The sequence below is a fragment of the Megascapheus bottae genome, chromosome 28, assembly GCF_031878675.1.
Source record: "Megascapheus bottae isolate mThoBot1 chromosome 28, mThoBot2.hap1, whole genome shotgun sequence".
Lineage (NCBI taxonomy): Eukaryota > Metazoa > Chordata > Mammalia > Rodentia > Geomyidae > Megascapheus > Megascapheus bottae.
In genome coordinates this window covers 8,766,971-8,791,413 of record NC_143536.1, presented here as the reverse complement: position 1 = coordinate 8,791,413, position 24,443 = coordinate 8,766,971, and the positions used below count along the sequence as shown (strand labels likewise).

Here is a 24,443-nt window from a genome sequence, read left to right as displayed (position 1 = left end):
GGGCCCAAGGTCACCTTCCAGAGCCTCATCAGCCAGCCCCGCGTCCTCCTCAATCCCTGTGTCTTCCCCACTGCCCCACGCCTGTGTCTTGTGCTGCAGATTCCTGTATGGTCACCTGTGGGGACGGTGAGCTCTGTGGTTCTTGAGCTTAGAGCTACCTGATGTTTGCGCCCCAGGCCTTGTAAAAGACTTCCAGCCTCCAGTTGCTTCCACTGAGTTTGTTTTGTACAGGTTTGTTCTACAGATAAGGTTGTGAATCTGTTCCTGGGTATTTTAAGCTAAATAATCAGTCCCTTTATGACTCATTCCTATGTAAATATTTCTTTGTTATACAGGACACATCAGTGGCAAACCACTAAACAGGCATGTGACTATGGAGTTTTTTACCTGGAAGGAGAATGACCTGCCATCCTGAGAGAGCTTCTCTCTCCCTGCCTGTGTCCCTCTCCCACTTCTACAGGGGGCTCAACAGATTCATCCTTTTTGTTGTTGTTGTTTATATTTAGGTTGTTTTGTAAATATCACTGTTCCTAGTGAAAAGACTCCATGTCAAATTCTCGTGTTCATTGTACAGCCTCAAGGGTCAGCTTCAGAAAGAGGTTATTTCACATTTGAATTTTTTGCCTTAAACAGGTAGGTTCAAAAAGGTTTAAAAAAAAAAAAAGTTTCTATGACTCACAGGTGGAAAAGCATCTTAAGCCAAAGTAGTGTTCAGTGAACTTGTGTGGGCACAATGCTTATGTAGCTGGGTTTCATGCTGGGATGCCCCGGGCATTTCATTTCCAGCCCTGTTCCATACTTCCCAAAGGGAAGCAAAACTTGTTACACCTCCCCCGTGGCTCCGCCCCACTGAGGGCTTGGGCCCCCTGAAACCCACCGAGTTAGATGTGAATCTCTCCAGGGCGGGCAATCTGGGTGCTAGAGCTGACTGTGTATGTTGACCCGGGGAAAGGGGGTGGGGCCTGGGAGTGGGGGGAAGAGGTGAGCACGTACTATCCCCTAACTTATTAGAACTTCCTATATGTGGCACTGAGCCACATGGTGGGGGGGGGTTGTTTGCTTTTTTTTCCCCCCTGCAAAGCAAATTTCAAGCCCCAGGAGAGCCTCTCCTGAATTTCTACCAAAGATTCCAGTAGAAGTGAAGCAGATTTCTTATACACATCCCAAGAATATAGTTGGTGATCTCTCAGGGAACAAAACGCCAGAGCTTTTCCTCACATCAGGGCATCTGGGAGGCCACTGGGAATGGCCTTCACTGTACAGGGGGTGTTTTATAAGCCAATTACTGACAAAAATCCCTGAAGGTGTTGGTCCCATCTGCCACCAATCATTGAAGTTATCCAGATTTAAAGGTGATTTGAAAGGAACTGAGCTTCCTAGGTTAGGAGGCCCAGGGCCCATGAGGACTGGATTCCAGCTGTTTGGGTGGCTCTTGGGGGAAGAGTGCCTGAAGGAGGACAGGCCTTCAAGGCAGTGGAATGGACCTTCCATGATGAAAGGACCTGAATGATCCTGGTGGGGGAGGAGGGGCAAACACATCGAAAGTAGGATGGGGCATTTGTTATTGAGGGAGTTTCTCTGAGAGTGGACTTTGCTCCTTGGTCCTGTTGAGGTCTCAGCAGGATGTGGAGTGGTGACCCTGAGTATGGCCGCCTGGGGTGTGAGCAGGGAGAGACCCAGTTCAGCAGTTCACAGCCAAGTTCTCCTCTAACCAGCCCTGCAGTGGCTCAGATCAGTACTCAGCAGACACTGGGTTATCTGCTCCCTGCTCTAAACCACCATTAAGCAGTCAGCCTAGCAGGCCACATTGCCTTCCCATAAACTGACATTAACAAGTCAGCTGAGCGTGTGGTATCTGAACCCAGCTTCATTTGGCATGGTGATCCCATGTGAATGTTTGGGAAAAGGTCTGGGTTTGGAGCCACTTGGGATCCAAGTAGACTACTGGTGATTCACTTGAGTTCCAGGAAGCTCACAGATGAAGAAACAGATATAGGAAGATGCTGGGGGGTTGGGGGTGAGGGGTCTCGAGGTAGATATATCTGGTCTTTTCAAAAGGCTTCCTTGAAGGAAAATGCCACAGGTTTCCATCAGGGATTGAAACATGGAGGCAGTCATGTTAGTCAGCAAGCCTCATGTTCAGAGCTAATAGAGACTACAGGGGGAAACTACATAGCTCCTTCTTTTGCAGAACTGTGAAGCCTGGAAAGTCACCTTCCCTCGTCCATGACTTGTAACTGCCCGGATTCTTTCCCACCCACCGCCCAGCCTGGCTCACTTCTGCAGGCCTGGGTCCTGGTGCGCCCTTAGCAAGGCCCAGTCCTTGTCCCCAGACTCTACCTGCCTTACTATATTAAGCTTCCCAACCTAAGACCCTAGGAACAGTTCTGTTCCTAGAACAGTGAGAGAGAATGAGGGCCCAGGATGCAGCCCCTTCCCCAGGGCCCTGTGCCCTCTGCGTGCCACCCAGCCAAGCCACCAGGTGCCACCCTGGGCTCAGCCACTGCACTGCTACCTCCCCCAGGAGGGGCCATGCGCCCCTCCAGGCAGCTTCTTGAAGGCTTTGAGTTTGCACCACAATGCCAAAGACACCCCCATTTCCTAAGCCCAGTGATCCCACAGACCCCAAGGCAGCCGGGAAATTAGAGAGCAGGAATGGAGTCTGGACCTCAGCCACCCATGACTCAACAGTTGTCCTTGTTTCAAATGGGTGGAGGGCATAAGCAAGCCCCTCAAACATGACAAGCTAGGTCCACCAGCAGGAAACCTGGGGTGAAGGCAGCCCAGGGCCTGTGTCCAGCTCAAACTCTGAGACATCGAAATGGTGCATCTGGGCCAGACACCCCAGAGACAGCTGAAAGAAGCTGCCTTCAATAACTTCACCACAGGCTCTGAGCAGAGGACCCCCCAGCCCCCCATCCATGCCCAGCCCCAGGATGACTGCAGCTGGCACAGCTGAGCTGCATCTGGGGGAGGAAGGACACGGGCTGGTAGGTACACACTTAGAGCCACACAGCCTCGGTCTGTTCTCTGCCAGGCGCTTCTCAGGTGCTCAGTCAGTAAATCTGACCCAGGCCGGGAGCCCCAGCCCCGCCGACCCCTTTTCCCTGCTCCCTCATCTTCTATCTGCTCCTCCTCGCTGCAGCCCAAGCCAAACCCAGCTCATTAGCTATGCAACTGTCACTCGGGCAGTTGGTTTAGAATGTCCGGAGGCTCAGCTGGTTGGCAGTTAAGCTGCCCACTGGTCATTTCTGATGATTACCTGATTTTCTTTCTTACTGGCATGCTGAAATTTAGGCGTGTGCCAGAAAGAAGATACCAAATAACCAAACCCCATTTAAAAGCCCTTCAACACTCAGGCACTCAAAGATGGAGACATTTGATGTGTCTATGGGATTCATTTGGGCATGATTACTGGGAACTTAAAACTCAATTTTTGTCATTCACCACTGGCTAATGTCTATAATCCTAGCAACTCAGGAGGCTGAGATCTAAGGATCATGGTTCCAAGCCAACCCTAGCAGAAAAGTCCCATGATACTCTTATCTCCAATTAACCACTCAAAAACTGGAAGTGGCACTGTGGCTCAAGTGGTAGTGTACTAGCTTTGAGCACAAAGAGGTTCAGGGACCATACTCAGGCCTTGAGTTCAAGCCTCACAAAAATAAAATTAAAAAAAAAATTTCCCCCTCTGGTCTTTACTCCATGAACCTTTTCTCTTGGGTTTAACTAATATGCTTTCATGCTAACAAATTAGATCTGTGTGTCTGTCTACCAAGCCCAGTGGGTTGGCCAGCATATCAGGATGGGACCTTCATTCCATTATGTTGCCCTTAACAAACCCAGAAGAAAAGAGAAATCACTAGAGATCTACTCCTAGTAAATCATTAAATCCAAGTTCATGGGATTTCACAATACAGATTGACATACAGATTGGTAAAGGCAGACAATACCTTCACTCCCTGAGAAAATCCACACATTGGACTTTCTAGAAAAAAAGACTTATCAACTATTATAAATGTAATTAGAGGACAAAAGTAACTATGCCAACTGGGAGAAAACAAACGAAATGATGCTGTCCCCCAAAAGAAACATACTCATTAGCTGACTTATGAAATGGTACAACTCCTTAATAGTTACAATAAAAGTATATATCTTTTTTAAATAACTATGCCCAAAGATCTAAAAGCTACTGTGAGGATTATGCATCTCCAAATAGAAAAAAAATATGAATTCTAAAATTAGATAAAGTATAAAGTAAAATGTAAACTAGAAAAAGGAAACAAATAGAATTTCTGGAGTGGGAAAACAAAAGTAAAGCACTAATTTTAAAACTCATTAGAAAATAAAAATAAATACAAAAGCTCAACTGGGCATCAGTGACTCATGCCTGTAATCCTAGCTACTCAGGAGGCTGAGATCTGAGAATCACGGTTCAAAGCCAGCTCTAGCAGGAAATTCTGTGAGACTCTTATCTCCAATTAACCACCAGAAAACTGGAAGTGGCACTGTGGTTCAAGTGGTCGAGTGCTTGCTAGCCTTGAGCTCAAGGACAGCGCCTGGGCCCAGAGTTCAAGCCTCATGACCACCACCACCAACAACAAAAAGGCAACCAGTCCTGAAAAAAAAAAAAAAAATCATCCTGGGTCCGGGAGTTTGGCCTAGTGGCAGAGTGCTTGCCTAGCATGCACGAAGACCCGGGTTTGATTCCTTGGTACCACATACATAGAAAAAAGCCAGAAAAGGTGCTGAGGCGCAAGTGGTAGAGCTCTGTCGGGAGCAAGAGTGGAAACAAACTGTACTTTGATTTGCATCAGATAATTGCTTGATTGTCTCATTGTTTTTTGGCCTTCTCCTGTTCAATTGATCTGAGATTTACCATATGAATGTAACCCTCAACAGCTCCCTGATTAACGATCTGGATGTAACACCTGGGAGGGCCCTGGTCTCCGGAGGGGATAAAAACTTTGTGTTAAGAATAAACGAGGCGCGCAGTTTTTGCTTGGGCTGCAGACCTCCTGGACCCGATGTGTTTGTCTCTCTTCTAATTTTTCCAGTCCCTGCCCCTTATTTCAGGAACCCCAATTTGCTGCCGGGAGGCCCCGGCATCTGGCGCCCGAACAGGGACCCTGAAAATCTGGGACGAAGGTGAAGGACCCCTCCCTGTGGTAAGTAACACATCGTAGGACTATTAAGAGAGTATAGTCAGGAGTAATAATTATGGGTCAAGCTAATAGCCATGAGTTATTTCTACCGATCTTAACAGGCCTATTTGAAGCCCACGGAACGTGGGTGGAAGAGGGGGTGCTTCAGAGCTTCCTACAGTTTCTCGAGGAAGCATGCCCGAGGTCTGTAGAGGAGGCATTCCAAAAAGCCTGGCAGCGGATAGGAGAAAGAATTCAAGATTATTATGAGGTATATGGCCCCGAAAAGACCCCAATAGAGGCTACTACTGTATGGAATTTAGTAAGTAAATACATAGATCCTCTACATGAAGATGCTGAATTTAATCTTGAATTAAGGGAACTTTATGAGTTAAAGGACCCTTCTGAAGAACCTGAGGCTGAGCCATATGCCGCAGCCCAAGAGAGTCTAAATGAGATCTTGCAAACGGAACAACAACCAGTAGATATTGAGTATCAGAATTCAGGTTTGAATACCAAGGAGGAAAGTTATGATGAGTCAATGGAGGGCCGAATGGCTACGATGGAGAAGAAGTTAGAAGAAATCCTACATTTTCTATCGAAAATGGGGACAGAGCAGAGAGCCCCCTCAGAAGTAGGAAAGAAATATGACCCTCAGGCCACTATGGTGTCTGATTCTAAACCTTACCCCTCACACCCACCGCCTCCGGCTGCAGCCTTACGGCCTCAATCCCTTTCTCAACCTTTAGGCAAGCCTAAAGGCCCTAGCAACAAGTCCCTTTTAACAGGCACTACAACCAGGCACAGTGCATCGCAATTAAACCTGACTCAGGCTGCTAGAGAGAGGGAAGGTATTTCAGGGCCTCGATGCTTCCCTAGTTCAGTTGATCATGATGAACAAGTACACCATCAGCCTGTTCCTGTTAAACTATTACAGGATTTAAAAAATGCCTGCTCCCAATATGGGCCAACTGCCCCTTTTACTCAAGTAATATTGGAGGCCGCGTGTGCTGGTATTGCATGCCCAAATGACTGGAAGCGGCTTGCCAGAGCATGCCTTAGTGCAGGAGAGTACTTATTATGGGAGACAGAGTTCACTGCACAGTGTCGGGCTAAAATTGAGACAAATAGGTCTAAGAACCTGCCTTACACTGTTGATCAGTTGTTAGGAGAGGGAACCTATAAAAACACCGAAGATCAATTGGGTTATGCAAAGGAGGCCTATTTACAAATAAATGCTGCGGCGAGAGAGGCTTGGAAAAAGTTACGCAATTCCAATCGTACAAAAAATCTAGTAGAAGTTAAACAGGGACCGAATGAACCTTATCTAGAATTTTTGTCTCGATTAATGGAGACTGCAGACTGCCTAGTACAAGATGAGAATGCAAGGGAGAATATAGTTAGACACATAGCCTATGAAAATGCCAACGCCGCCTGTCAGGCGGCTATCAGACCCCATAGGAATAAGGGAGGAATCACGGACTTTATTTCACTGTGTGCTGATATTGGACCCTCCCATGTACAAGGCCTTACTTTAGCCGCCGCTCCTCAAGGAAAGACTGTTACTGAGTCTCTAAAATATAGAGGTCAGCGGCATTCTCGGGATGCTAGACCCCCAGGGCGTTGCTTTTCTTGTGGACAAATAGGACATTGGATGACGCAATGCCCACGCCAGGCCAGGCAAAAGAGAGAAAAATCACCTGGCACATGTCCACGCTGTGGTAAAGGGAAGCACTGGGCTAAAGATTGCAGGTCAAGAACAGATCGCAATGGCCGCCCGCTTTCGGGAAACTGGAGGAGGGGCCAGCCCCTGGCCCCGCAAAACCATGGGGCAGTCCCTCCCTCTTCTCGGCCACAAGTGCATCTTCTAACAACCCCCCAAGATCAGTCTCCGGCCTCCTCCGTGCCACCCCAGGAAGTGCAGGATTGGACCTCTGTTCCTCCACCTGCTCAGTATTGACCCCAGAGATGGGGACACAAGCTCTCCCCACGGGAGTCTTCGGCCCCCTTCCCCCGGGAGTGGCTGGATTGCTGTTAGGGCGAAGTAGCTCAGCCCTTAAAGGGATACAGATTACACCTGGCAAAATTGACCAGGATTTTACTGGAGAAATCAAAGTTATGGCCTCTGCCCCGAAACACGTGGTATCGATCCCAGCCGGTCAAAAATTAGCACAATTAATACTTGTGCCTTTACCTCCCGGGGAGACTGCTAATCCCCCATGTGGACAGAGAGGATTTAGATCTTCTGATATCTATTGGGTACAAAGCATAAAACAAGAGAGGCCTGAGATGACTATATTTATACAAGAAAAGCCCTTTAAAGGAATATTAGACACTGGAGCAGATGTGTCTGTGATATCTAAAAAACATTGGCCAGCCCAATGGCCCCTGACAACCTCTATGACTTCCCTACAGGGGGTTGGGCAAGCAACTGACCCACAGCAGAGCAGTGCGATCCTTGTTTGGAGAGATGAGGAAGGGCACTCTGGTCATTTTCAGCCATTTGTCTTGGATCATCTGCCAATTAATTTATGGGGTCGTGATATCATGGAAAAAATGGGAGTGTATATGTTTAGTCCTAGTGCTGCGGTCACTAAGCAGTTACTTGATCAAGGCCTCCTCCCCTTTAGGGGACTAGGCCGAGCAGCACAGGGGGAGCTAGAGCCACTCCAACCCCAGTCTCACCCTACGAGACAAGGATTGGGGTATCCCTTGACGGGAGCTGTCGTTTGCCCTCCCCCTCATGCTGATCCCATAAATTGGCTCTCTGAACGACCGGTATGGGTTGAACAGTGGCCTCTTTCACTAGAAAAGATCATTGTAGTACAGCAGCTGGTACAGGAGCAGCTGGATTTGGGGCATGTGGCCCTTTCTAACTCTCCATGGAATTCTCCAATTTTTGTTATAAAGAAAAAGTCAGGTAAATGGAGGCTGTTACAGGATTTGAGAAAAATAAATGCCACAATGGAACTGATGGGGGCCCTACAGCCTGGCTTGCCTTCACCCATGGCAATCCCAAAGGATACTTATAAGATTATTATAGATTTGAAGGATTGTTTCTATACTATACCCCTGGCGCCTCAAGACTGTAAGCGCTTTGCCTTCAGTGTCCCCTCTGTTAATTTTAAAGAACCCATGAAGCGATATCACTGGCTTGTGCTCCCACAGGGCATGGCAAATAGCCCAACTTTATGTCAAAGTTTTGTGGCTAGAGCCATTTCTTCCACTCGTGAAAAATTTTCTTCTGTTTATATTGTTCATTATATGGATGACATCTTGTTGGCTTGTTCTGACCCTATCGTCGTACGACAAGCCTTTGGACAACTAAAGCAGGATCTGAGCCTCTTTGGCCTTGTAATAGCAGCTGAAAAGGTTCAGGAACACCCGCCTTTTACATATCTAGGCCATATATTAGGCCCACACTATTTTAAAAGCCAAAAAATACAATTAAAAACTTCACACTTAAGAACTCTTCATGATTTTCAGCAATTCTTAGGAGATATAAATTGGCTTCGGCCTTATCTAAAGCTCTCCACAGGAGAGTTAAAACCCCTCTTTGATCTCTTAAAAGGAGATACCAACCCTACATCCTTGCGCGAATTAAATCCTGACGCCAGGAGGGCCATCCAAATTGTAGAAAAGGCAATTTCCCAGCAACAAATGACCTATTGTGACTATTCTAAACCCTGGGGAGTTTACATTTTAGCTACTTCTCACTCCCCAACTGCTGTATTGTGGCAGGATGGCCCACTTTTATGGCTTTATCTACCATCAACACCCGGCAAAGTGCTGACCCCCTACTACGAATTGGTAGCTAATCTGATACACATGTGCCGAGTGGATTCCCGTAAATATTTAGGTCAGGAACCTCATTTTATCTGTGTCCCATATAATTTACAACAACAAGATTGGCTATTCACCCATTGCGATCCTTGGGCCATTGCTTGGGCCAATTATACGGGAAAAATTTTGCATCACTACCCGTCTAACAAACTTCTCCAATTTGCTGCGTGTCATACGTTTCTATTTCCTTCCATAGTACAGGCCTCGCCTTTATCTTCTGCCGCTTTGGTATTTACAGATGGATCCTCAAATGGAACGGCTGCTTTGACCATTAATGGGAAAACTCAATCTTGGGTTACAGGTTTTTCCTCCGCCCAAGAGGTGGAGTTAGAGGCTGTTTTACAGGCACTCGTCCTGTTACAAGACGAGCCCTTTAACTTATACTCAGACAGTCAATATGTAATTCGTGCTCTTCAAGTCATAGAAACTGTTCCCTTTATTGGAACTACTAACTCCAATATTCAGACCCAATTTCGCCAAATACAAACTTTGCTTTGTTCTTGCAACCACCCCTGTTTTTTTGGCTTTGTTCGAGCTCACACTAATCTTCCTGGCCCTTTAAGTGAAGGCAATGCGGTCACTGACTCTGCCACCAGAGTTTACTTAACTCAGGTTGAACTTGCTAAGCAGTCACATGCCATCCACCATCAAAACAGTCGAGCCTTGCGCCAACAGTTCAAATTATCTAGGGAAACAGCAAGGCAAATAGTTAAGACTTGCTCCAACTGTGTCCCTTTTTCACCAGCCCCCCATTTAGGTATAAATCCACGAGGACTGCTTTCTAATCACATTTGGCAGATGGATGTCACGCATGTTCCATCATTTGGCCGATTAAAATATGTTCATGTTACTGTAGATACTTATTCTAATTTTATCTTGGCCACCCCCCTTGCTGGGGAAGCCACTAAACATTGTATTTCTCACTGCATTCGATGCTTTGCTGTGATGGGGATTCCCTCGCAAATAAAAACAGATAATGGCCCTGGCTATGCAAGCCGAGCATTTCAATCCTTCTGCCGTTCCTATAATATCACTCATATTACAGGCATTCCTTACAATCCTCAAGGTCAAGGCATCGTGGAGAGAGCTAATGGATTATTAAAACACCAAATTGCTAAAATACAGAAAGGGGAGTCGTATCCCGCTACCCCTGTGAATATACTTAATCATGCTTTATTTGTTTTAAATTTTTTGAATTTGGATTCAAATAATTTATCTGCTGCTCAGCGATTCTGGGAAAAAAGAGAGCAGCGTCCTTTTGCCTTAGTGAAGTGGAAGGATCCCCTAACTGGTGCTTGGCATGGACCCGATCCTGTTCTAACCTGGGGTCGAGGGCATGTATGTGTTTTTTCACAAGGAGAAAATGACGCCCGCTGGCTGCCTGAACGCTGCGTTCGGATCGTGGAGAGTGACAGTGGCCATCCAAGCAGCGACTCACTGGGCCTACACCCCCAACCCTCCAGTGGTGCATCCTGCGACGTGGAAAGGACCTGAGTTATTCGTGCATGTCTATTGGGACTGCTACTGATCCACTTGTTCCACACATTCATATGAGCTGTGTTTCTCCTCCTTTTACTATTATGTAGGGACCTTTTAACATATTCATTGACTCTACACAATTTAATATGTGACATTATTTTGTCTTTACCATCCCTCTTCTTAATAACCTCTTTTGTAAAAGATGCCCAGGTGAAAAGCAAAGGCCTCCAGAGGTAAGTAGAAGTCGGCCGACCCCCTGTATGTCTGTGTTTTGTTTTATTTTTTCTTATTCCATTTTATTTTATTTTATTTAAAAAAAAAAAAAAAAAAAAAAAAAAGGGTGCACTGTGGGCCTAAAATAGAGGCCTGGGTGGTCAAGGGACGCCTTGACCCCCCTTCCCCTTCTGAGTTTCTTGTCAATATCAAGGCATACCAGAGAGTCCCACCTGCAAGACATGTCTAAATCTAAAATTAGCTGTTAAGTGTATCTGATTGAGTCCAATTTTCTTGTTATATGTCAATGTCTGATTATTTAAAAGTCTCCGCTTCTGTCTTGTTCATGTTACATATTTTTCTTTGTCCAGTTTTTGTCTTTAAAATTGGCACCATTTCTAAGTGTGGGTCCTTATGGTTTTTCTGTGCGTACTCAAGCACACATCCTTGTTATTTATTTGAACATTTCTGGGCCTAGCATGGCCGCTCCCCCATGTCTGCAGTTGTAACAAGCCCTGGAAAAATAAATTCCAGCTAAGCTGCCTTGCAAAAAGTTTTGTTTCGAACCTGGTTCTCACCTGTAAGAGTAAAATTGGCAAAACTCTCTTGACACAAACTTCCGGAAATTGAACGGCCGATATTAATTTTGCGCGCTTTATGATCTTTGAGTATGAATGTGTGTGAATGAGTGAGTGAACATGTTCAAGGTTAAATTGTCAGCATGCTGAAAAAAAAAAAAAAAAAAAAAAAAAAAGGATAAATTTATACTTAAACACAAAGACAATTGGGTAAATCTAAGCTTAAAACTTCAAGAAAAATATTAGGTTTGGATGTTTTACAATGTCTCAAAGAATTATTGTGTTGTCTTAAAGAAAAACTGGTAAATATTTTTCTAGATCCTGAAATCTGCATTTTATTGCAGGGCATACAGCTGTTTACATTGTAAACATTGTATCCTGTTCAGCTCAGAGGTGTTAGGGAATTTGGGATTTATTACTTTAAGTTAAAGTTTGGAAACATGTATTAGAGATTTAAATGTAAAATTGTTCATTAACGTCAGAAACTTTGCCTGTCCTTTCTTGCAAACTGACACTAGAAATCTGATGGTAAAATGTGGATAATGTGATTAGTATTTTAAAGGAATGTTAAAAAAAAAAAAAAAAAAAAAAAAAAAAGGAAGAAAACTAAGTCCAGACTTGGACTTTTGGTGCACTGATGTCTATAGTTCTTGCATTAGGGAAAAACTGTTATTTGAGTTTAAACTGTCGTTGGAGTTTTAGACAGTAATCTAAACTGCATAAGAGCCCCTTTTTTCTAAAAGGCAAGAGGAGTGCCTTGGGCCCTAGGGGGCCTGAGGGCAGGAGCTCTTTGTGCCCTTAAAGGTTTTTCAATTGCAAATAAAGGCTAAGGTGTTAATTGTTTAAGCCAGTATCAGTAAAAGTTATTAAGAACATTGGAAATGGGTTTCTAAACAATATTTGAAAGTGAAGTTGTCTTATATGTTTAAAGAAAGAGAGAAAAGGAAAATCAGGACTACCAAAGTAATTGCTTAATTGCTATTTCAGCTTGCTCTTGTAACTTCCAGCTAGCCCATTGGAGAAGAACAGCAATCCTTATTCAGATGTAACTTTGGCCTTTTCCAGGTTCTAGGTAAGCTCATGCTTAGAGACTATTTCTGTGTCTACCACCTTGTTGCTCTATTGGAGATACATGGCCGTTCGTAGGACTCACTGATCTGAAAACTGCAGTTTTGAGCCAACCCCGGGCAAAGCAAAGTCCCTGTGAGATTGTGGTGTCTAATCTGGCAGCAGAGTGCTATTAAGGCAGAGTTGCTTTGGAGCTTGAAGCCGCAGAGTGCTAGCTCTGAGCTGAACAGCTGGGGGACAGCACTCAAGCACCAAGCTCAGGACTCACAGTGGCAGGGTGCTAGCCTTGAGCTGGAGAGCTGAGGGACAGTGCCCAAGCCCTGAGTTCAAGTCCAGCAACTAAGCAAGTGAATTGCCAATGGGACATTTATCCCTGTGTGGGGAAACTCTACTGGGACACGACGCAGAAAGCCTCTGCTTGGATGGCAGAGATGGTGTCAGATCTTAGTCACTTGTGCTTGGCCGATCAAATTAATCAGAGCCGGGAGGTCATAGAATAGTTTGTAAGCATGCCTTACTAATGCCCATGCCTTTCATAACTGGGCAGGAACTTGTCAATCTTCTGTGATAGTGGATAGTTTAAAGCCCTAATTGAGCAAAATTTTTATTTATTTATTTATCTATTTATTTTTGACACCAGCCACAAATTCAGGAAAAGTTTGTGGATCTGAGACTTGTGTCTCTATTAATCTGTTTAGATCTGACAACTGAAGCATTGTTAAGGTTGCAGAAATTTAGTTCCCCAGACAATCAAGAAAAGGCTTTTGCAAATGGGTGCTATGTAACTACACTATTGTAGCCAAAGATGGTTTGTGCAGTTGTTAAATGTCAAATATGATCTCTAGTTTGGAGTAAATTATTATTCCTGATATCTAATCCTTGCAATCCCTAATAAACAGGCTAGGCTTTTTAAGGTCCCTGGTCAAGCACAGAGACAACGCCCCTGAGTCAGCTTGAAGAAGTCACAGAAGCCGAATCTCCGCCCATCTATCCCCTTTAGATGAAGGGACCAGTCATTTTTGGAAAGTGAGACAGGATAATGAGATATTAGAGATAGTGAAAAGAATAGAGATTGCACTTGTGTTTCTTTTAAAATAAAGGCGGGGGATATGTCGGGAGCAAGAGTGGAAACAAACTGTACTTTGATTTGCATCAGATAATTGCTTGATTGTCTCATTGTTTTTTGGCCTTCTCCTGTTCAATTGATCTGAGATTTACCATATGAATGTAACCCTCAACAGCTCCCTGATTAACGATCTGGATGTAACACCTGGGAGGGCCCTGGTCTCCGGAGGGGATAAAAACTTTGTGTTAAGAATAAACGAGGCGCGCAGTTTTTGCTTGGGCTGCAGACCTCCTGGACCCGATGTGTTTGTCTCTCTTCTAATTTTTCCAGTCCCTGCCCCTTATTTCAGGAACCCCAATTTGCTGCCGGGAGGCCCCGGCAGAGCTCTAGCCTTGAGAAAGTCTAAGGACAGTGCTCAGGCTCTGAGTTTAAGCCCACGACTGGCAAAAAAAAAACAACAACAACAACAAAAAAAAGAAGCTCAGGGCCAGTACCCAGGCCCCAGGGTTCAAGCCCCAGGACCAAGAAAAAAAAAAAAAACTAAAAAAAATCATCCTAAACCCCTCATTTATAGGACAATGGCATGGTAGAAGCAGATGGGGCCTTTGAGATGGTCCAGGGTGGAGGAGCTCACAGATTCAAGAATAAGGAACTCTCCACACACCTCAAGTGGGAGGTCACTAGGAAATCTTCTTTCTCCACCATCTGCCCTTGTGCAGATTGTAAAATATCAGAAGACAACTGGGTGCCAGTGGCTCCCACTGGTAACCCCAGTTCCCCAGAGGACATAAGCATATGTCTGTGCAATTGAGTACCATTCACATCGAGACCCCACTGTACGCCCAGTTCTGTATTAGACTCTAGGACCACAAGAGTCTTACCTTGAAGTGGCCTCCCTCGTCTGTTTTCTCCAAGCCCCAGCAACACATAAGCAGTTGTTCATAAACAGGAAGTACCTTGGGCAGTGAGAATCTAGTGGTTCAATCTCTGGCATTTGGAATCAGAGCCACTGTGTTTGAATCACAACTTGTCCAGTTCTGTGCTGTATTCAGCAAAGGAGGTAAAGGATAGAGGTCTGTGACTGCTAAAGATGGGAGAATGCTCTACCTCTCCTTAGGAAGAATTGTTTTGTTTATCCTGTTTATTTGGGGCCCATGAGCTTGTTGTGTATGTGGTTTGGGTTTTTCTCCATTTCTCTGTAATAATACCCTGTTCTTTCACACTATTATTGCCTAGACCTTTCTCTGCTCTTTCTGCCTTTCTAATTCTTTCCTTTCTTCAAGTACCGTCTCTTACCTTGCTTAAGTGTTCATCCTTACAGTTTTATTCATGGTTAAATGCCTGTTTGTCCCTGAGCTCTATTCCTCTACAGCTTTGTCAAGGAAAAAGCTGAAATGTCCAGTCACTGCTTACATTGCTGAAATATGTTTTTGTTGGCTCTCTTTCACCAGACAAGAAGTACAAGAGAAACACGCCCCAACAAATCACTGTGTAGAAACACTTCCAATATGAAGAAACAAATGTCAAGTCCACAGAATCTCAGCAATAACTGAATTCAAAGATAATGAATTGGTTGAAATGTCAGGTAATTCAAAAGTTGCCAGGAGCTGGTAGCTCACATCTGTACTTCTACCTACTCAAGAGGCTAAGAGCTGAGGATTGCAGTGTGAAGCCAATCCAAGCAGGTAAGTCCATGAGACTCATATTCAATCAACCACCAAACAGTCAGAAGTGGAGCTGTGGCTCAGGTGATAAAATGCCAGCCTTGAGCAAAACTGCTGAGGGATAGCACACAGCTCCTGAGTTCAAGCCATAGTATCAGCCTACACACACACACACACACACACACACACACACACACACACACACACACACACACACACACCACACACACCACATACACACCACACACACACACACCACACACACACTACACACACACACCACACACACCACACACACACACACCCCCACACATACACACCACACACACACACCACACACACACCACACACACACACCACACACACACCACACACACCACACACACACACACCACACACACACACACCACACACACACCACACACACACACACACACACCACACACACACACCACACACACACACACCACACACACACACCACACACACACCACACACACACACATGCTCGCCTAGCATGCACAAAGCCCTGGGTTCTATTCCTCGGTACCACATACTCAGAAAAAGCCAGAAGGAGGTGCTGTGGCTCAAGTGGCACAGGGCGCTAGCCTTGTGCAAAAAGTGTCCAAAGACAGTGCCCAGGCCCTGAGTTCAAGCCCCAGGAGAGGCGAAAACAAAACAAAAAAAATTACAGGAGGGACCAGGAGCATGGCCTAGTGGTAGAGTGCTCACCTAGCATGCATGAAGCCCTGGGTTCGATTCCTTGGTTCCACATACACAGAAAAGGCCAGAAATGGTGCTGTGGCTCAAGCCTCACGATCCACAAAAAGAAAGAAAGAAAGAAAGAAAGCAAGCAAGCAAGCAAGCAAGAAAGAAAGAAAGAAAGAAAGAAAGAAAGAAAGAAAGAAAGAAAAAGAAAACACCATGGCCAGCTCCCAAGGCCCAACAGACTAACTGCTAGCTGACCATACTGCCAGCAGCTCAGAAAATTTGTCTCTGGATGTAAAGCTTAACAGGCTCCTGACTCTCAGGTCTGATTTCATACCTCTCTGAAATAGCTAGGTATTTATTTATTTAGATTGATCATGAGTCTTGAACTCAGGTCCTGGGCGCTTGTTTCTGAGCTCTTTTGCTCAAGGCTAGTGCTCTACCAAGTAGAGCTACTTCGCCACTTCCAGTTTTCTGATGGTTAATTGGAGATAGTCTCCTTGACTTTGTAACCCAGGCTGGCCCTGAATCATGATCCTCAGATCTCAGCCTCCTGAGTAGGTAGGGTTACAGACTTGAGCCACCTGTGCCCAGCTTAGTTTTGTTTTTGTTTATTTAATTTTCAGTTGTAGGGCTTGAACTCAGGGCCTAGGCACTATCCCTGAGCTCTTTTTTGCTCAAGACTGGTGCTCTACACCTTTGAGCCACAGCTCAAAACCACTGATACAGCTTTTTAGCTTCCCACAGGTTTCTGAGCATTGGAAGGTTTATCTAGATGTCAGGAATAAAACTAGTATAGGGTATGTTTTTGCTTCTGGAAAATAAAGCTCAGTGGATCTGAGAGGCAGGATGGCCTTGGGAAAGTTAGGCATGATAAACAGGAATTCAAAAATTCAAGTTTACAGCAAATACAGGAGATAGTCCTTCCTCAATTTCCCTTAGGATTAGGATTAAGGATTAGGAGGAAATGAGGCAGAATAAATGGGGGAAAATAAGACCTGATGAAGGCAACTCAGAAATATGTTTAGAAACACAGAAGCACTATCTTTGCTTCAAAGAGAGACAACAGGGTGACTTCCTTCCTGAAAGATGCATTTCTCACCCCAAGAATTAACATTTGTCTGGCAGGATGTGTGCCTTCCTGCGAGAAATGCACCCCTAAAATGTGCACAAGCAGACACTTTCCTTATCTCAAGGATACACATCTATTTTATGGCAAGATGCATTCTTACCTGGAAGACATGCCCCCCCCCAACACACCCAGGAACTTCGAAAGTGTACCACCAAGAGCAATTAAAGATAAAACACCTATCTGTGCATAAATGTAAATATCCCTAACAGTCAAGGTGTGTCTCTGCTTTTTTGTTGTTGTTGTTTTTTTGTCTGTTTGTCTGTTTACTTAATTAACCTCTGCCAAGTTTTCTTACCATTGTGATTTGTCCAGAAATCTTATACTGCAACCCAAGTCAAGGATCCTAAGTGAAAAGTCCCTGCTTTTAAAGGGAAACTTCACAAACATTCCCTTGCACCCAATGACAGAGCAGTGGGAAACTAGATCTAAAGCATTGTGGGAGTTTCCCGAGCTGAGAAAAGGGAATCTTGGGCTCCACAGTTTCAGTTTCCTTTCTCAGAAAAATTCTTGAGAAGGACAGAAAGGAGTGATGGGGGAGGGAGGGAGTAAGGGGAAGAGGGGAAAGAGGAGAGTTGTCCTATCGGGAGAGGATATCCAGTCATCTCCTCCCCTGTCCCTGCCCCTACCCCGCCCCCAAGCAGAGGACGATAAATTCCTCCACAACCCTGGCAGTCTCCAGCCTTTCGGTGGCTGGATGAGGCTGAAAGGTACTGGGCAGATACACAAAGGGTTTATTCCAAGGGGGCAGCCGGGTCCTGCAGAGATGGAGTTCTTCCCGGACCTGTATGGGACCCCTGGGGCTATGTTAGACAGCTTCCTGAAAACAGACCTTCAGCCCCATTCAGACTGGAAGGAGGAAAGCCAGGATGCCTGGCGTAGAATTGAGCGGTTCTTTCGGGAGCAGTGCTTCCAGGATGAGCTGGTTGTAGACCAAGAAGTCAGGGTCCTGAAGGTGGTGAAGGTGAGTATTCAAGACCCTGGGGTTGAGGTCTTAGCTGGGTTCCTGTGGGATTTGCGGGGGGGGGGGGGGGGGGACTCAGTCTCCTGGGATTCTTAGGAGCGATAAGTGGAATGAAGCATGGGGGAAATACAGTCAATGATTCTATTGGAGCGGAAGGATTGTGAGGAGACTCAGTGATCTCGATGTCAAGGACTCAGGTGCTTGTTTCTTGCTTTAAAAGCTCCCCTTTCAACTTCAGTCATTAAAGAACACTATATTTACCTTGTAAAATGGTACTCACTGTTAGAGACTACCTTGCCGAGGGCATTTGGTAAGTTCAATGGCTTTTCAGGGTCTGACCACATAATTCAATATTCAAATGCAAATTGCTCAGGGGAAAAATGCTCATTTAGAACTCTACATCTGTGTCTGTCTGAGAGAGAGAGAGAGAGAGAGAGAGAGAGAGAGAGAGAGAGAGAGAGTGTCTTGGGGCTTGAACTCAGGGCCTGGGCACTGTCCCTGAGCTCTTTTTGCTCAAGGTTAAGCGGTCTACCACGTAAGGCATAGTTACATTCTTAGCTGCCTTGATGCTTAATTGGAAATAAGAATCTCAGATTTTCTTGCCCGGGCTGGTTTCAAAACATGAACCTCAGATCTCAGCCTCCTGAGTAGCTAGCAATACAAGTTAGAGCCACCAGCACCTGGCTTGTAACTCAACTTTTAACATGTCGCAAGGCACTATTGAGTGAGGCAGGGATGTAAAAAACAGTTCAAAACCAGACATAAAGGGAGTCTGTTAAGGTCCTAGTGGAGAAATTGTGTTTTCCCTTTCATTTAGATTCTCTGAATTATTTAACTTTCTAAATGGAGAGAAAGCTATAACACAGGTTAATGAAACTCTTACCCATTTCTGAACTCAGGGGAATTGGGGATCCCTGCCCCAGATTTTAGAATATTTACCTTGAGGATGGGACCCTCAGGCAAAACATGAAGTGTATATGAATGCTTTTTGGTACATCTGATGATGCACACCGTCTAAAGGCAGTTTTAAGTGATTTGTCAGTGCACCTATAATCCCACGACAGGCTGGAATTCTCCACCTGTGTCAGGCCAACACACCCACAAAATTGGAGATTTGGGAGCATTTTGTGTTTTAGATTCGGGATGCTCCACCTGTACCCACAGCAATGACTGCTGTGTATGGTAGCAGGAGGCACAGTTGCCGCTGGCCTCACCATCTTCCTGGGGGACAAGTGCAAGCCTTTGTCATCCTCCACAGGGAGGGTCTGCCGGGAAGGGGACCACACTGAACCACCGCTCGGACCAGGACATGGTTCTGTTCCTAAGCTGCTTTACCAGTTTCGAGGACCAGGCCCGGCACCGAGAAGACATCATCCATTTCATTGAGGAGAAACTGGAGCGTGTCAGAAGAAGCCTAGCGTTTGACATCAGTGTGCTCCCACACAGACAGTGGAACGTGACCCCTCGCTCCCTGACTTTGCGGGTCCAGTCCAGGAAGCACAGTGAGACCATCCAGGTGGACGTGCTCCCGGCTTTTGATGCCCTGGGTAAGGATGCCAGTGGGTTAGGCCCAGAGGAACCAGTCGGGGGAAGAAGGAAGAAGGGGCAAGAGTGAGGGCAAGAGTGAAGAGCAAAGGGGGGAAGGGAGGGAGGGAGGATATGGGAGTGAAAGAAGGAAGGAAGAAGGGTCTGGTGCTGGTAGCTCACACCTGTAATCCTAGCTGTTCAGGAGGCGGAGATCTGAGGATCGGTGGTTCAAAGGCAGGCCAGAGCAGGAAAGTCCATGAGGCTCTTACCTCTAGAGAACCCAGTTTCGTAGCTCAGAGCAGTAGAATGCTAGCCTTGAGCAAAAGAGCTCAGGAACAGCACCCAAGCCACAGAGTTCAAGCCCTACAATGGAGAGAGAGAGGGCGGGAAGGGGGAGGAAAAAAGGAAGGAAGGAAGAAAAGAAAGAGAGGGAGGGAGGCAGGGAGAGAGATCCTGTAAAGAGTATTGCAAGAAATGATTCATGCATACGTTATCCTATGCTAGATGATACGCACATCTTCCTGTCATCCTCATGTTGCTGACAAGGTACTTTCCTCCTCTCAGGGTCCTTTAACCCAAACTCTAAACCAGCACCAGAAATCTATGAAAATTTAATAACCAGCAAGGGCCTTCCTGGGGAGTTCTCACCAAGCTTCACGGAGCTACAGAGACACTTTGTGAAAAGCCGTCCAGTGAAGCTGAAAAACCTCCTGCAGCTGGTGAAGTACTGGTACCTGCGAGTAAGAAGTGGACGCCGAGCCTAGGGAGGGGATTCAGGAACAAGCTGTGACTCCGTGGTAGAGCAGCAGTGAAAAGAGCCAAGGGACAGGGGCTGGGAGTCTGGCCTAGTGGTTAAAGTGCTTGCCTAGCATGCACGAAGGCCCGGGTTCGATTCCTCGGTACCACATGTGTAGAAAAAAAGCCGAGAATGGTGCTGAGGCTCAAGTGGTAGAGCTCTAGCCTTGAGAAAATCCAAGGACAGTGCTCAGGCCCTGAGCTGAAGTCCAGGACTGGCAAAAAAGAAAAAAAAAAAAAAGGTAAGGGACAGTGCCCAGGCTCTAAGTTCAAGCCCCGCTACTAGCACCAAAAAAATAACTTTTTAATTATCTTTTTAAAGATAGCAAGCTGGTGGCTCAGACCTCATTCCAGCTCCTCGGGAGACTAGGGCCTGAGGATTGCAGTTCAAAGCCAGCTCAGGTAGAAAAGTCCCTGTGAAATTCTTACTTCCAACCACTCAAAAACCGAAAGTGGCGCTGTAGTTACTATTTTCAGGGATGGGGATTTAGCTCAGTGGAAAAGCATTTGCCTGGTGCGAGCACAAGGTCCTGCATTCAGTCTTTTTTTTTAAATATTTTTTATTGTAATTAATAAAAGGGTTACATGATATTTGTCAGATAGAAGGTGCATTAATTCACATACATTGATACCCTTTCCCATGTCTTGGTCCCCATTACCCTCCCCCTGCATTCAGTCTTTAGTTCGGCTAAAAAAAATTTTTTTTAAACCTATTATCAGTCCAGACACTTGAACCATTGCTAGCTCATTATTTATCCTGACATAGAACTTAGTTTCAAAAAGTTAGAAAATGCTAGGCGCTGGCAGCTCACATCTGTAATCCTAGCTACTCAGGAGACTGAGATCTGAGGATCACAGTTGGAAGCCAGCCTGGGTAGGAAAATCTTGAGACTCAATTAACTGCCAAAAGAAGTGGAGCTATGCCTCAAGTAGCAGAGCACCAGCTTTGAGCAAAAACAACTGAGGGACAATGCCCAGGATCTGAGTTCAAGTCCTAGTACCAACACACACACAACCACTGGGATTCTAATTAAGATTGCAATATATTTTGAAATTACTTGAGAAAAAATATAAGCTTTTCACATTGCTCTTTTTGCTTTTGTTTCTCTGTCACTTCATCTGTGTGTTTTTGTTTTCACTGATGATGCCCTATATTCACTATATTCTATTATTTAAAAAAAAACTTATTCTTCCTCTTTGGCTTTTATTTTAATTGTCCAGGTGATAAGTCCCTCTGAATCTCACCATTTCATGGTTTATGCCACATAAAGCAAAATGCTAGTCATTCTAAGTCATCTCATCTATTTTCTCTCCTCCTCTTCCTTTCTGCAGTATGTGAAATGTAAATATCGAGGACCATTACCCCCCAAGTACGCACTGGAGCTCCTGACCATCTATGCCTGGGAAATGGGTACAGATGACAGTGAGAACTTCAACTTGGGGGAAGGGTTTGTAACTGTGATGCAACTCCTCAGAGATAATAAGGACATCTGCATATACTGGACCAAATACTATAATTTCCAAAACGAGGTGGTCAGAAACACCATCAAAAACCAGTTGAGGAGTCCCAGGTGAGTGCATTGAACGTGTCACCTTCAGCTTTAAGAAGTAGCTTTAAAAAGAAATTAAGGGAGCCAGGACTTTGGCCTAGTGATAGAGTACTTGCCTAGAATGCAAGAAGACCTGGGTTTAATTCCTTGGTACCACATACATAGAAAAAGCTGGAAATGGTGCTGTGGCTCAAGTGATAGAAGTCTAGCCTTGAGAACACTCAAGGACAGTGCTCAGACCATGAGTTCAAGCCTCAGGGCTGGCAGAGAGGTAGAGAGAGAGAGAGACAGAGACAGAGACAGAGAGACAGAGACAGAGACAGAGACAGACAGACAGAGAGACAGAGAGAGAGACAGAGAGAGAGAAAGACAGAGAGAGAGACAGAGAGAGAGACAGAGAGAGAGAGAGAGAGACAGAGAGAGAGAGAGAGAGGTGGGGGGGATTTACTGGTTTCTTTGCAACTGAAAAGCTCAACAGTAAAAGAAGCTTCAGGTATGGCATGATCCAGCAGCTTTCTGTGTCAGAGTCCCTTCTCATAAATTGCTCCACTCTGCCCTCTCCAGGGCTTTACCGTTACATTCAGGTTCACTCCCTCAAGGCTGAGGCAGTTCTGGACTTCTTGTCTGGACATATACGTTCTGGTACCAGAAAGAACAATCCAATCAAAATGTGAGTTGTACTGTGGATCAACTTAGGCTATACCTTCCCTCCAGACCCACTGACTTCCTATCACCAGCAGTCCTTCCTGCACAGAGGCATGCACAATCCCACAGGCATGAAGGTCAGAGGCCACTATTTTGCTTCTCTCTCCAGGCCTGTTATCCTAGACCCAGCTGATCCCACCAACAACCTTGGAAGGAAAAAAGGTTGGGACCAGGTGGCTAAAGAAGCAGCTAACTGCCTACGGCAGGTCTGTTGTATCAGCTCAGACTGGCAAGTACAGGTAAGACTCCATCCCATAATTAGGACCTCCTGTTAACCCTACATGGATTTTCCCCATAGCATCCATAGATTCCCAGGGTCGGCAGCACTTTCCCCACACAGACATCCTAAGGAACCAGTTGAGCAATTCTTCCCTTCTGCTTCAAATGCCCACGCCTCAGTGTTGTTTTAGTTTCATCTGTACAATGGGAAGGCAAGTCAGAAACGTGGTCTGAGAATTCCTCCCCTAAACCCATCCCATGCTTCCTCCTGGGTGGTTAGCAAAAAAATAAAATAAAATAAAATAAAAATAATACAGCTCCTTGTCTTTTCAGCAAGGGAGGTAACTGATCTCTCTAAGGATATAAGTGAGGATCGCAGGCCTTCCCTGCACAAAATATCCCAGGTGCACGGCCTCCCCGGGATGACTTTGCATGCATACCCAGATCACCACTGTCTGCATCTGGGGACACAGAAATTCATTGTTCAGAATCCAGGACTGAGCCTTGGAGCTCCCTGGAAGGTTTTCATCTCAACTTGCTCCTCCCAGCAAAGTTACTTGTCCCACAGCCCACAACCTGCACGGACCTCCTGAGTCTGATATCAAAGGCAAACACAAAACAAGGGAAGTCAGGCAGATAACGAGGATCTCCCCAGGACCCATGGGACAGCCAGCCCCATGGCTGAGAATATAGCAGCTCAGGAGGCTTTCGAGAAGCCAAGGAGAAATGACATCTCTTCCACCTCAACTCCTCATTTCTCCAGAAATGCACACCAAGAATAAATAATAATAAAGCAAAAGGAAAGAAGGAAGGAGAAGGAGAAGAAGGGAAGGAGAAAATACTTTCTATAGCCACTACCCTGTGGAATTTTGCTATTGCATTGGCCATACGTTCCTACAGATTTTTGTTTGTTTGTTTTGATCAGTCATGGGGCTTGAACTCTGACCTGTGTGCTGTCCCTGAGCTCTTCAGCTCAAGACCAGTGCTCCCCCACAATAAGCCACAGCACCACCTCCAGTTTTCTAGTGGCTCATTGGAGGTAAGAGTCTTATGGACTTTTCTGTCCAGGCTGGCTTTGAACCATGATCTTCAGATCTCAGCTTCCTGAGTAGCCAGGATTACAGGCGTGAGCCACCAGTGTCCAGCAAAGCCCCTTCTTTTATTTTTATTTTTTGACAGTGTTCAGTAAGGAATAAATTGTATTACCAGTAAGCTAGAAAGGAGTAGCTTTGGAGAGAAGAGACAATAGACATCCCTGACCAATCTGCTTCTTCCTCCCCTTCAGCCAGCAAGGGACGTGCAAGTGACTGTGAAGCAGAGAGATATGAAAGCCTGGTCACTCTGGGTGAATCCCTATAGTGCCATCTGGACGATGAAGGCAGAGATTAAGAGGATAAGTGTTCTTCAAGGTCGGCTTCGTCTCTCCTTCCTGGAAGCAGACGGGAACAGGCAACTGCTCAGCTCCCAGAAGACCCTGGCAGATTATGGGATCTTCTCCAAGGTGAACATCTGGGCACTGGCGACCTCCCCTTCTGAGATCCAGGTCTATGTGAAGAACTCTAGTGGCCAGAGCAAGCCTTATGCCATAGACCCTGAAGACATGGTTTATGACTTGAAAGAGCTCATTGAAAAAGATGGAGGACCTTGTGTGAGGGATCAGACACTGAAGTTCCAGGGCCGAGAACTGAAGAATCATTGCAGCCTTGAAAATCTGAAGATCAAGGACTGTGATACCATCGTTCTCATCAGAAGAAACTGAACCCCCCACCACACACATACACACACACACAC

The 24,443-nt window shown here is 45.6% G+C and overlaps 1 protein-coding gene across 3 annotated transcripts; it reads left to right on the top strand.

The window, feature by feature from the left end:
- Positions 1–17,199: 17,199 nt before the first annotated feature.
- LOC150045115 (2'-5'-oligoadenylate synthase-like protein 2) lies at positions 17,200–24,443 on the top strand. 3 transcript variants are annotated; one of them, XM_090320285.1, is made up of 6 exons: positions 17,200–17,856; positions 19,115–19,403; positions 19,948–20,123; positions 21,511–21,749; positions 22,543–22,672; positions 23,938–24,443. In XM_090320285.1, exons 1-6 carry the CDS (start codon positions 17,425–17,427, stop codon positions 24,409–24,411), a joined length of 1,740 nt encoding a protein of 579 aa, XP_090176411.1. In that variant the 5' UTR covers positions 17,200–17,424; the 3' UTR covers positions 24,412–24,443. The 3 variants fall into 3 exon arrangements, with proteins under 3 accessions (XP_090176411.1, XP_090176413.1, XP_090176412.1); XM_090320287.1 differs by lacking the exons at positions 17,200–17,856; positions 19,115–19,403 and having other exon boundaries at positions 20,032–20,420; XM_090320286.1 differs by lacking the exons at positions 17,200–17,856; positions 19,115–19,403 and having other exon boundaries at positions 20,032–20,580.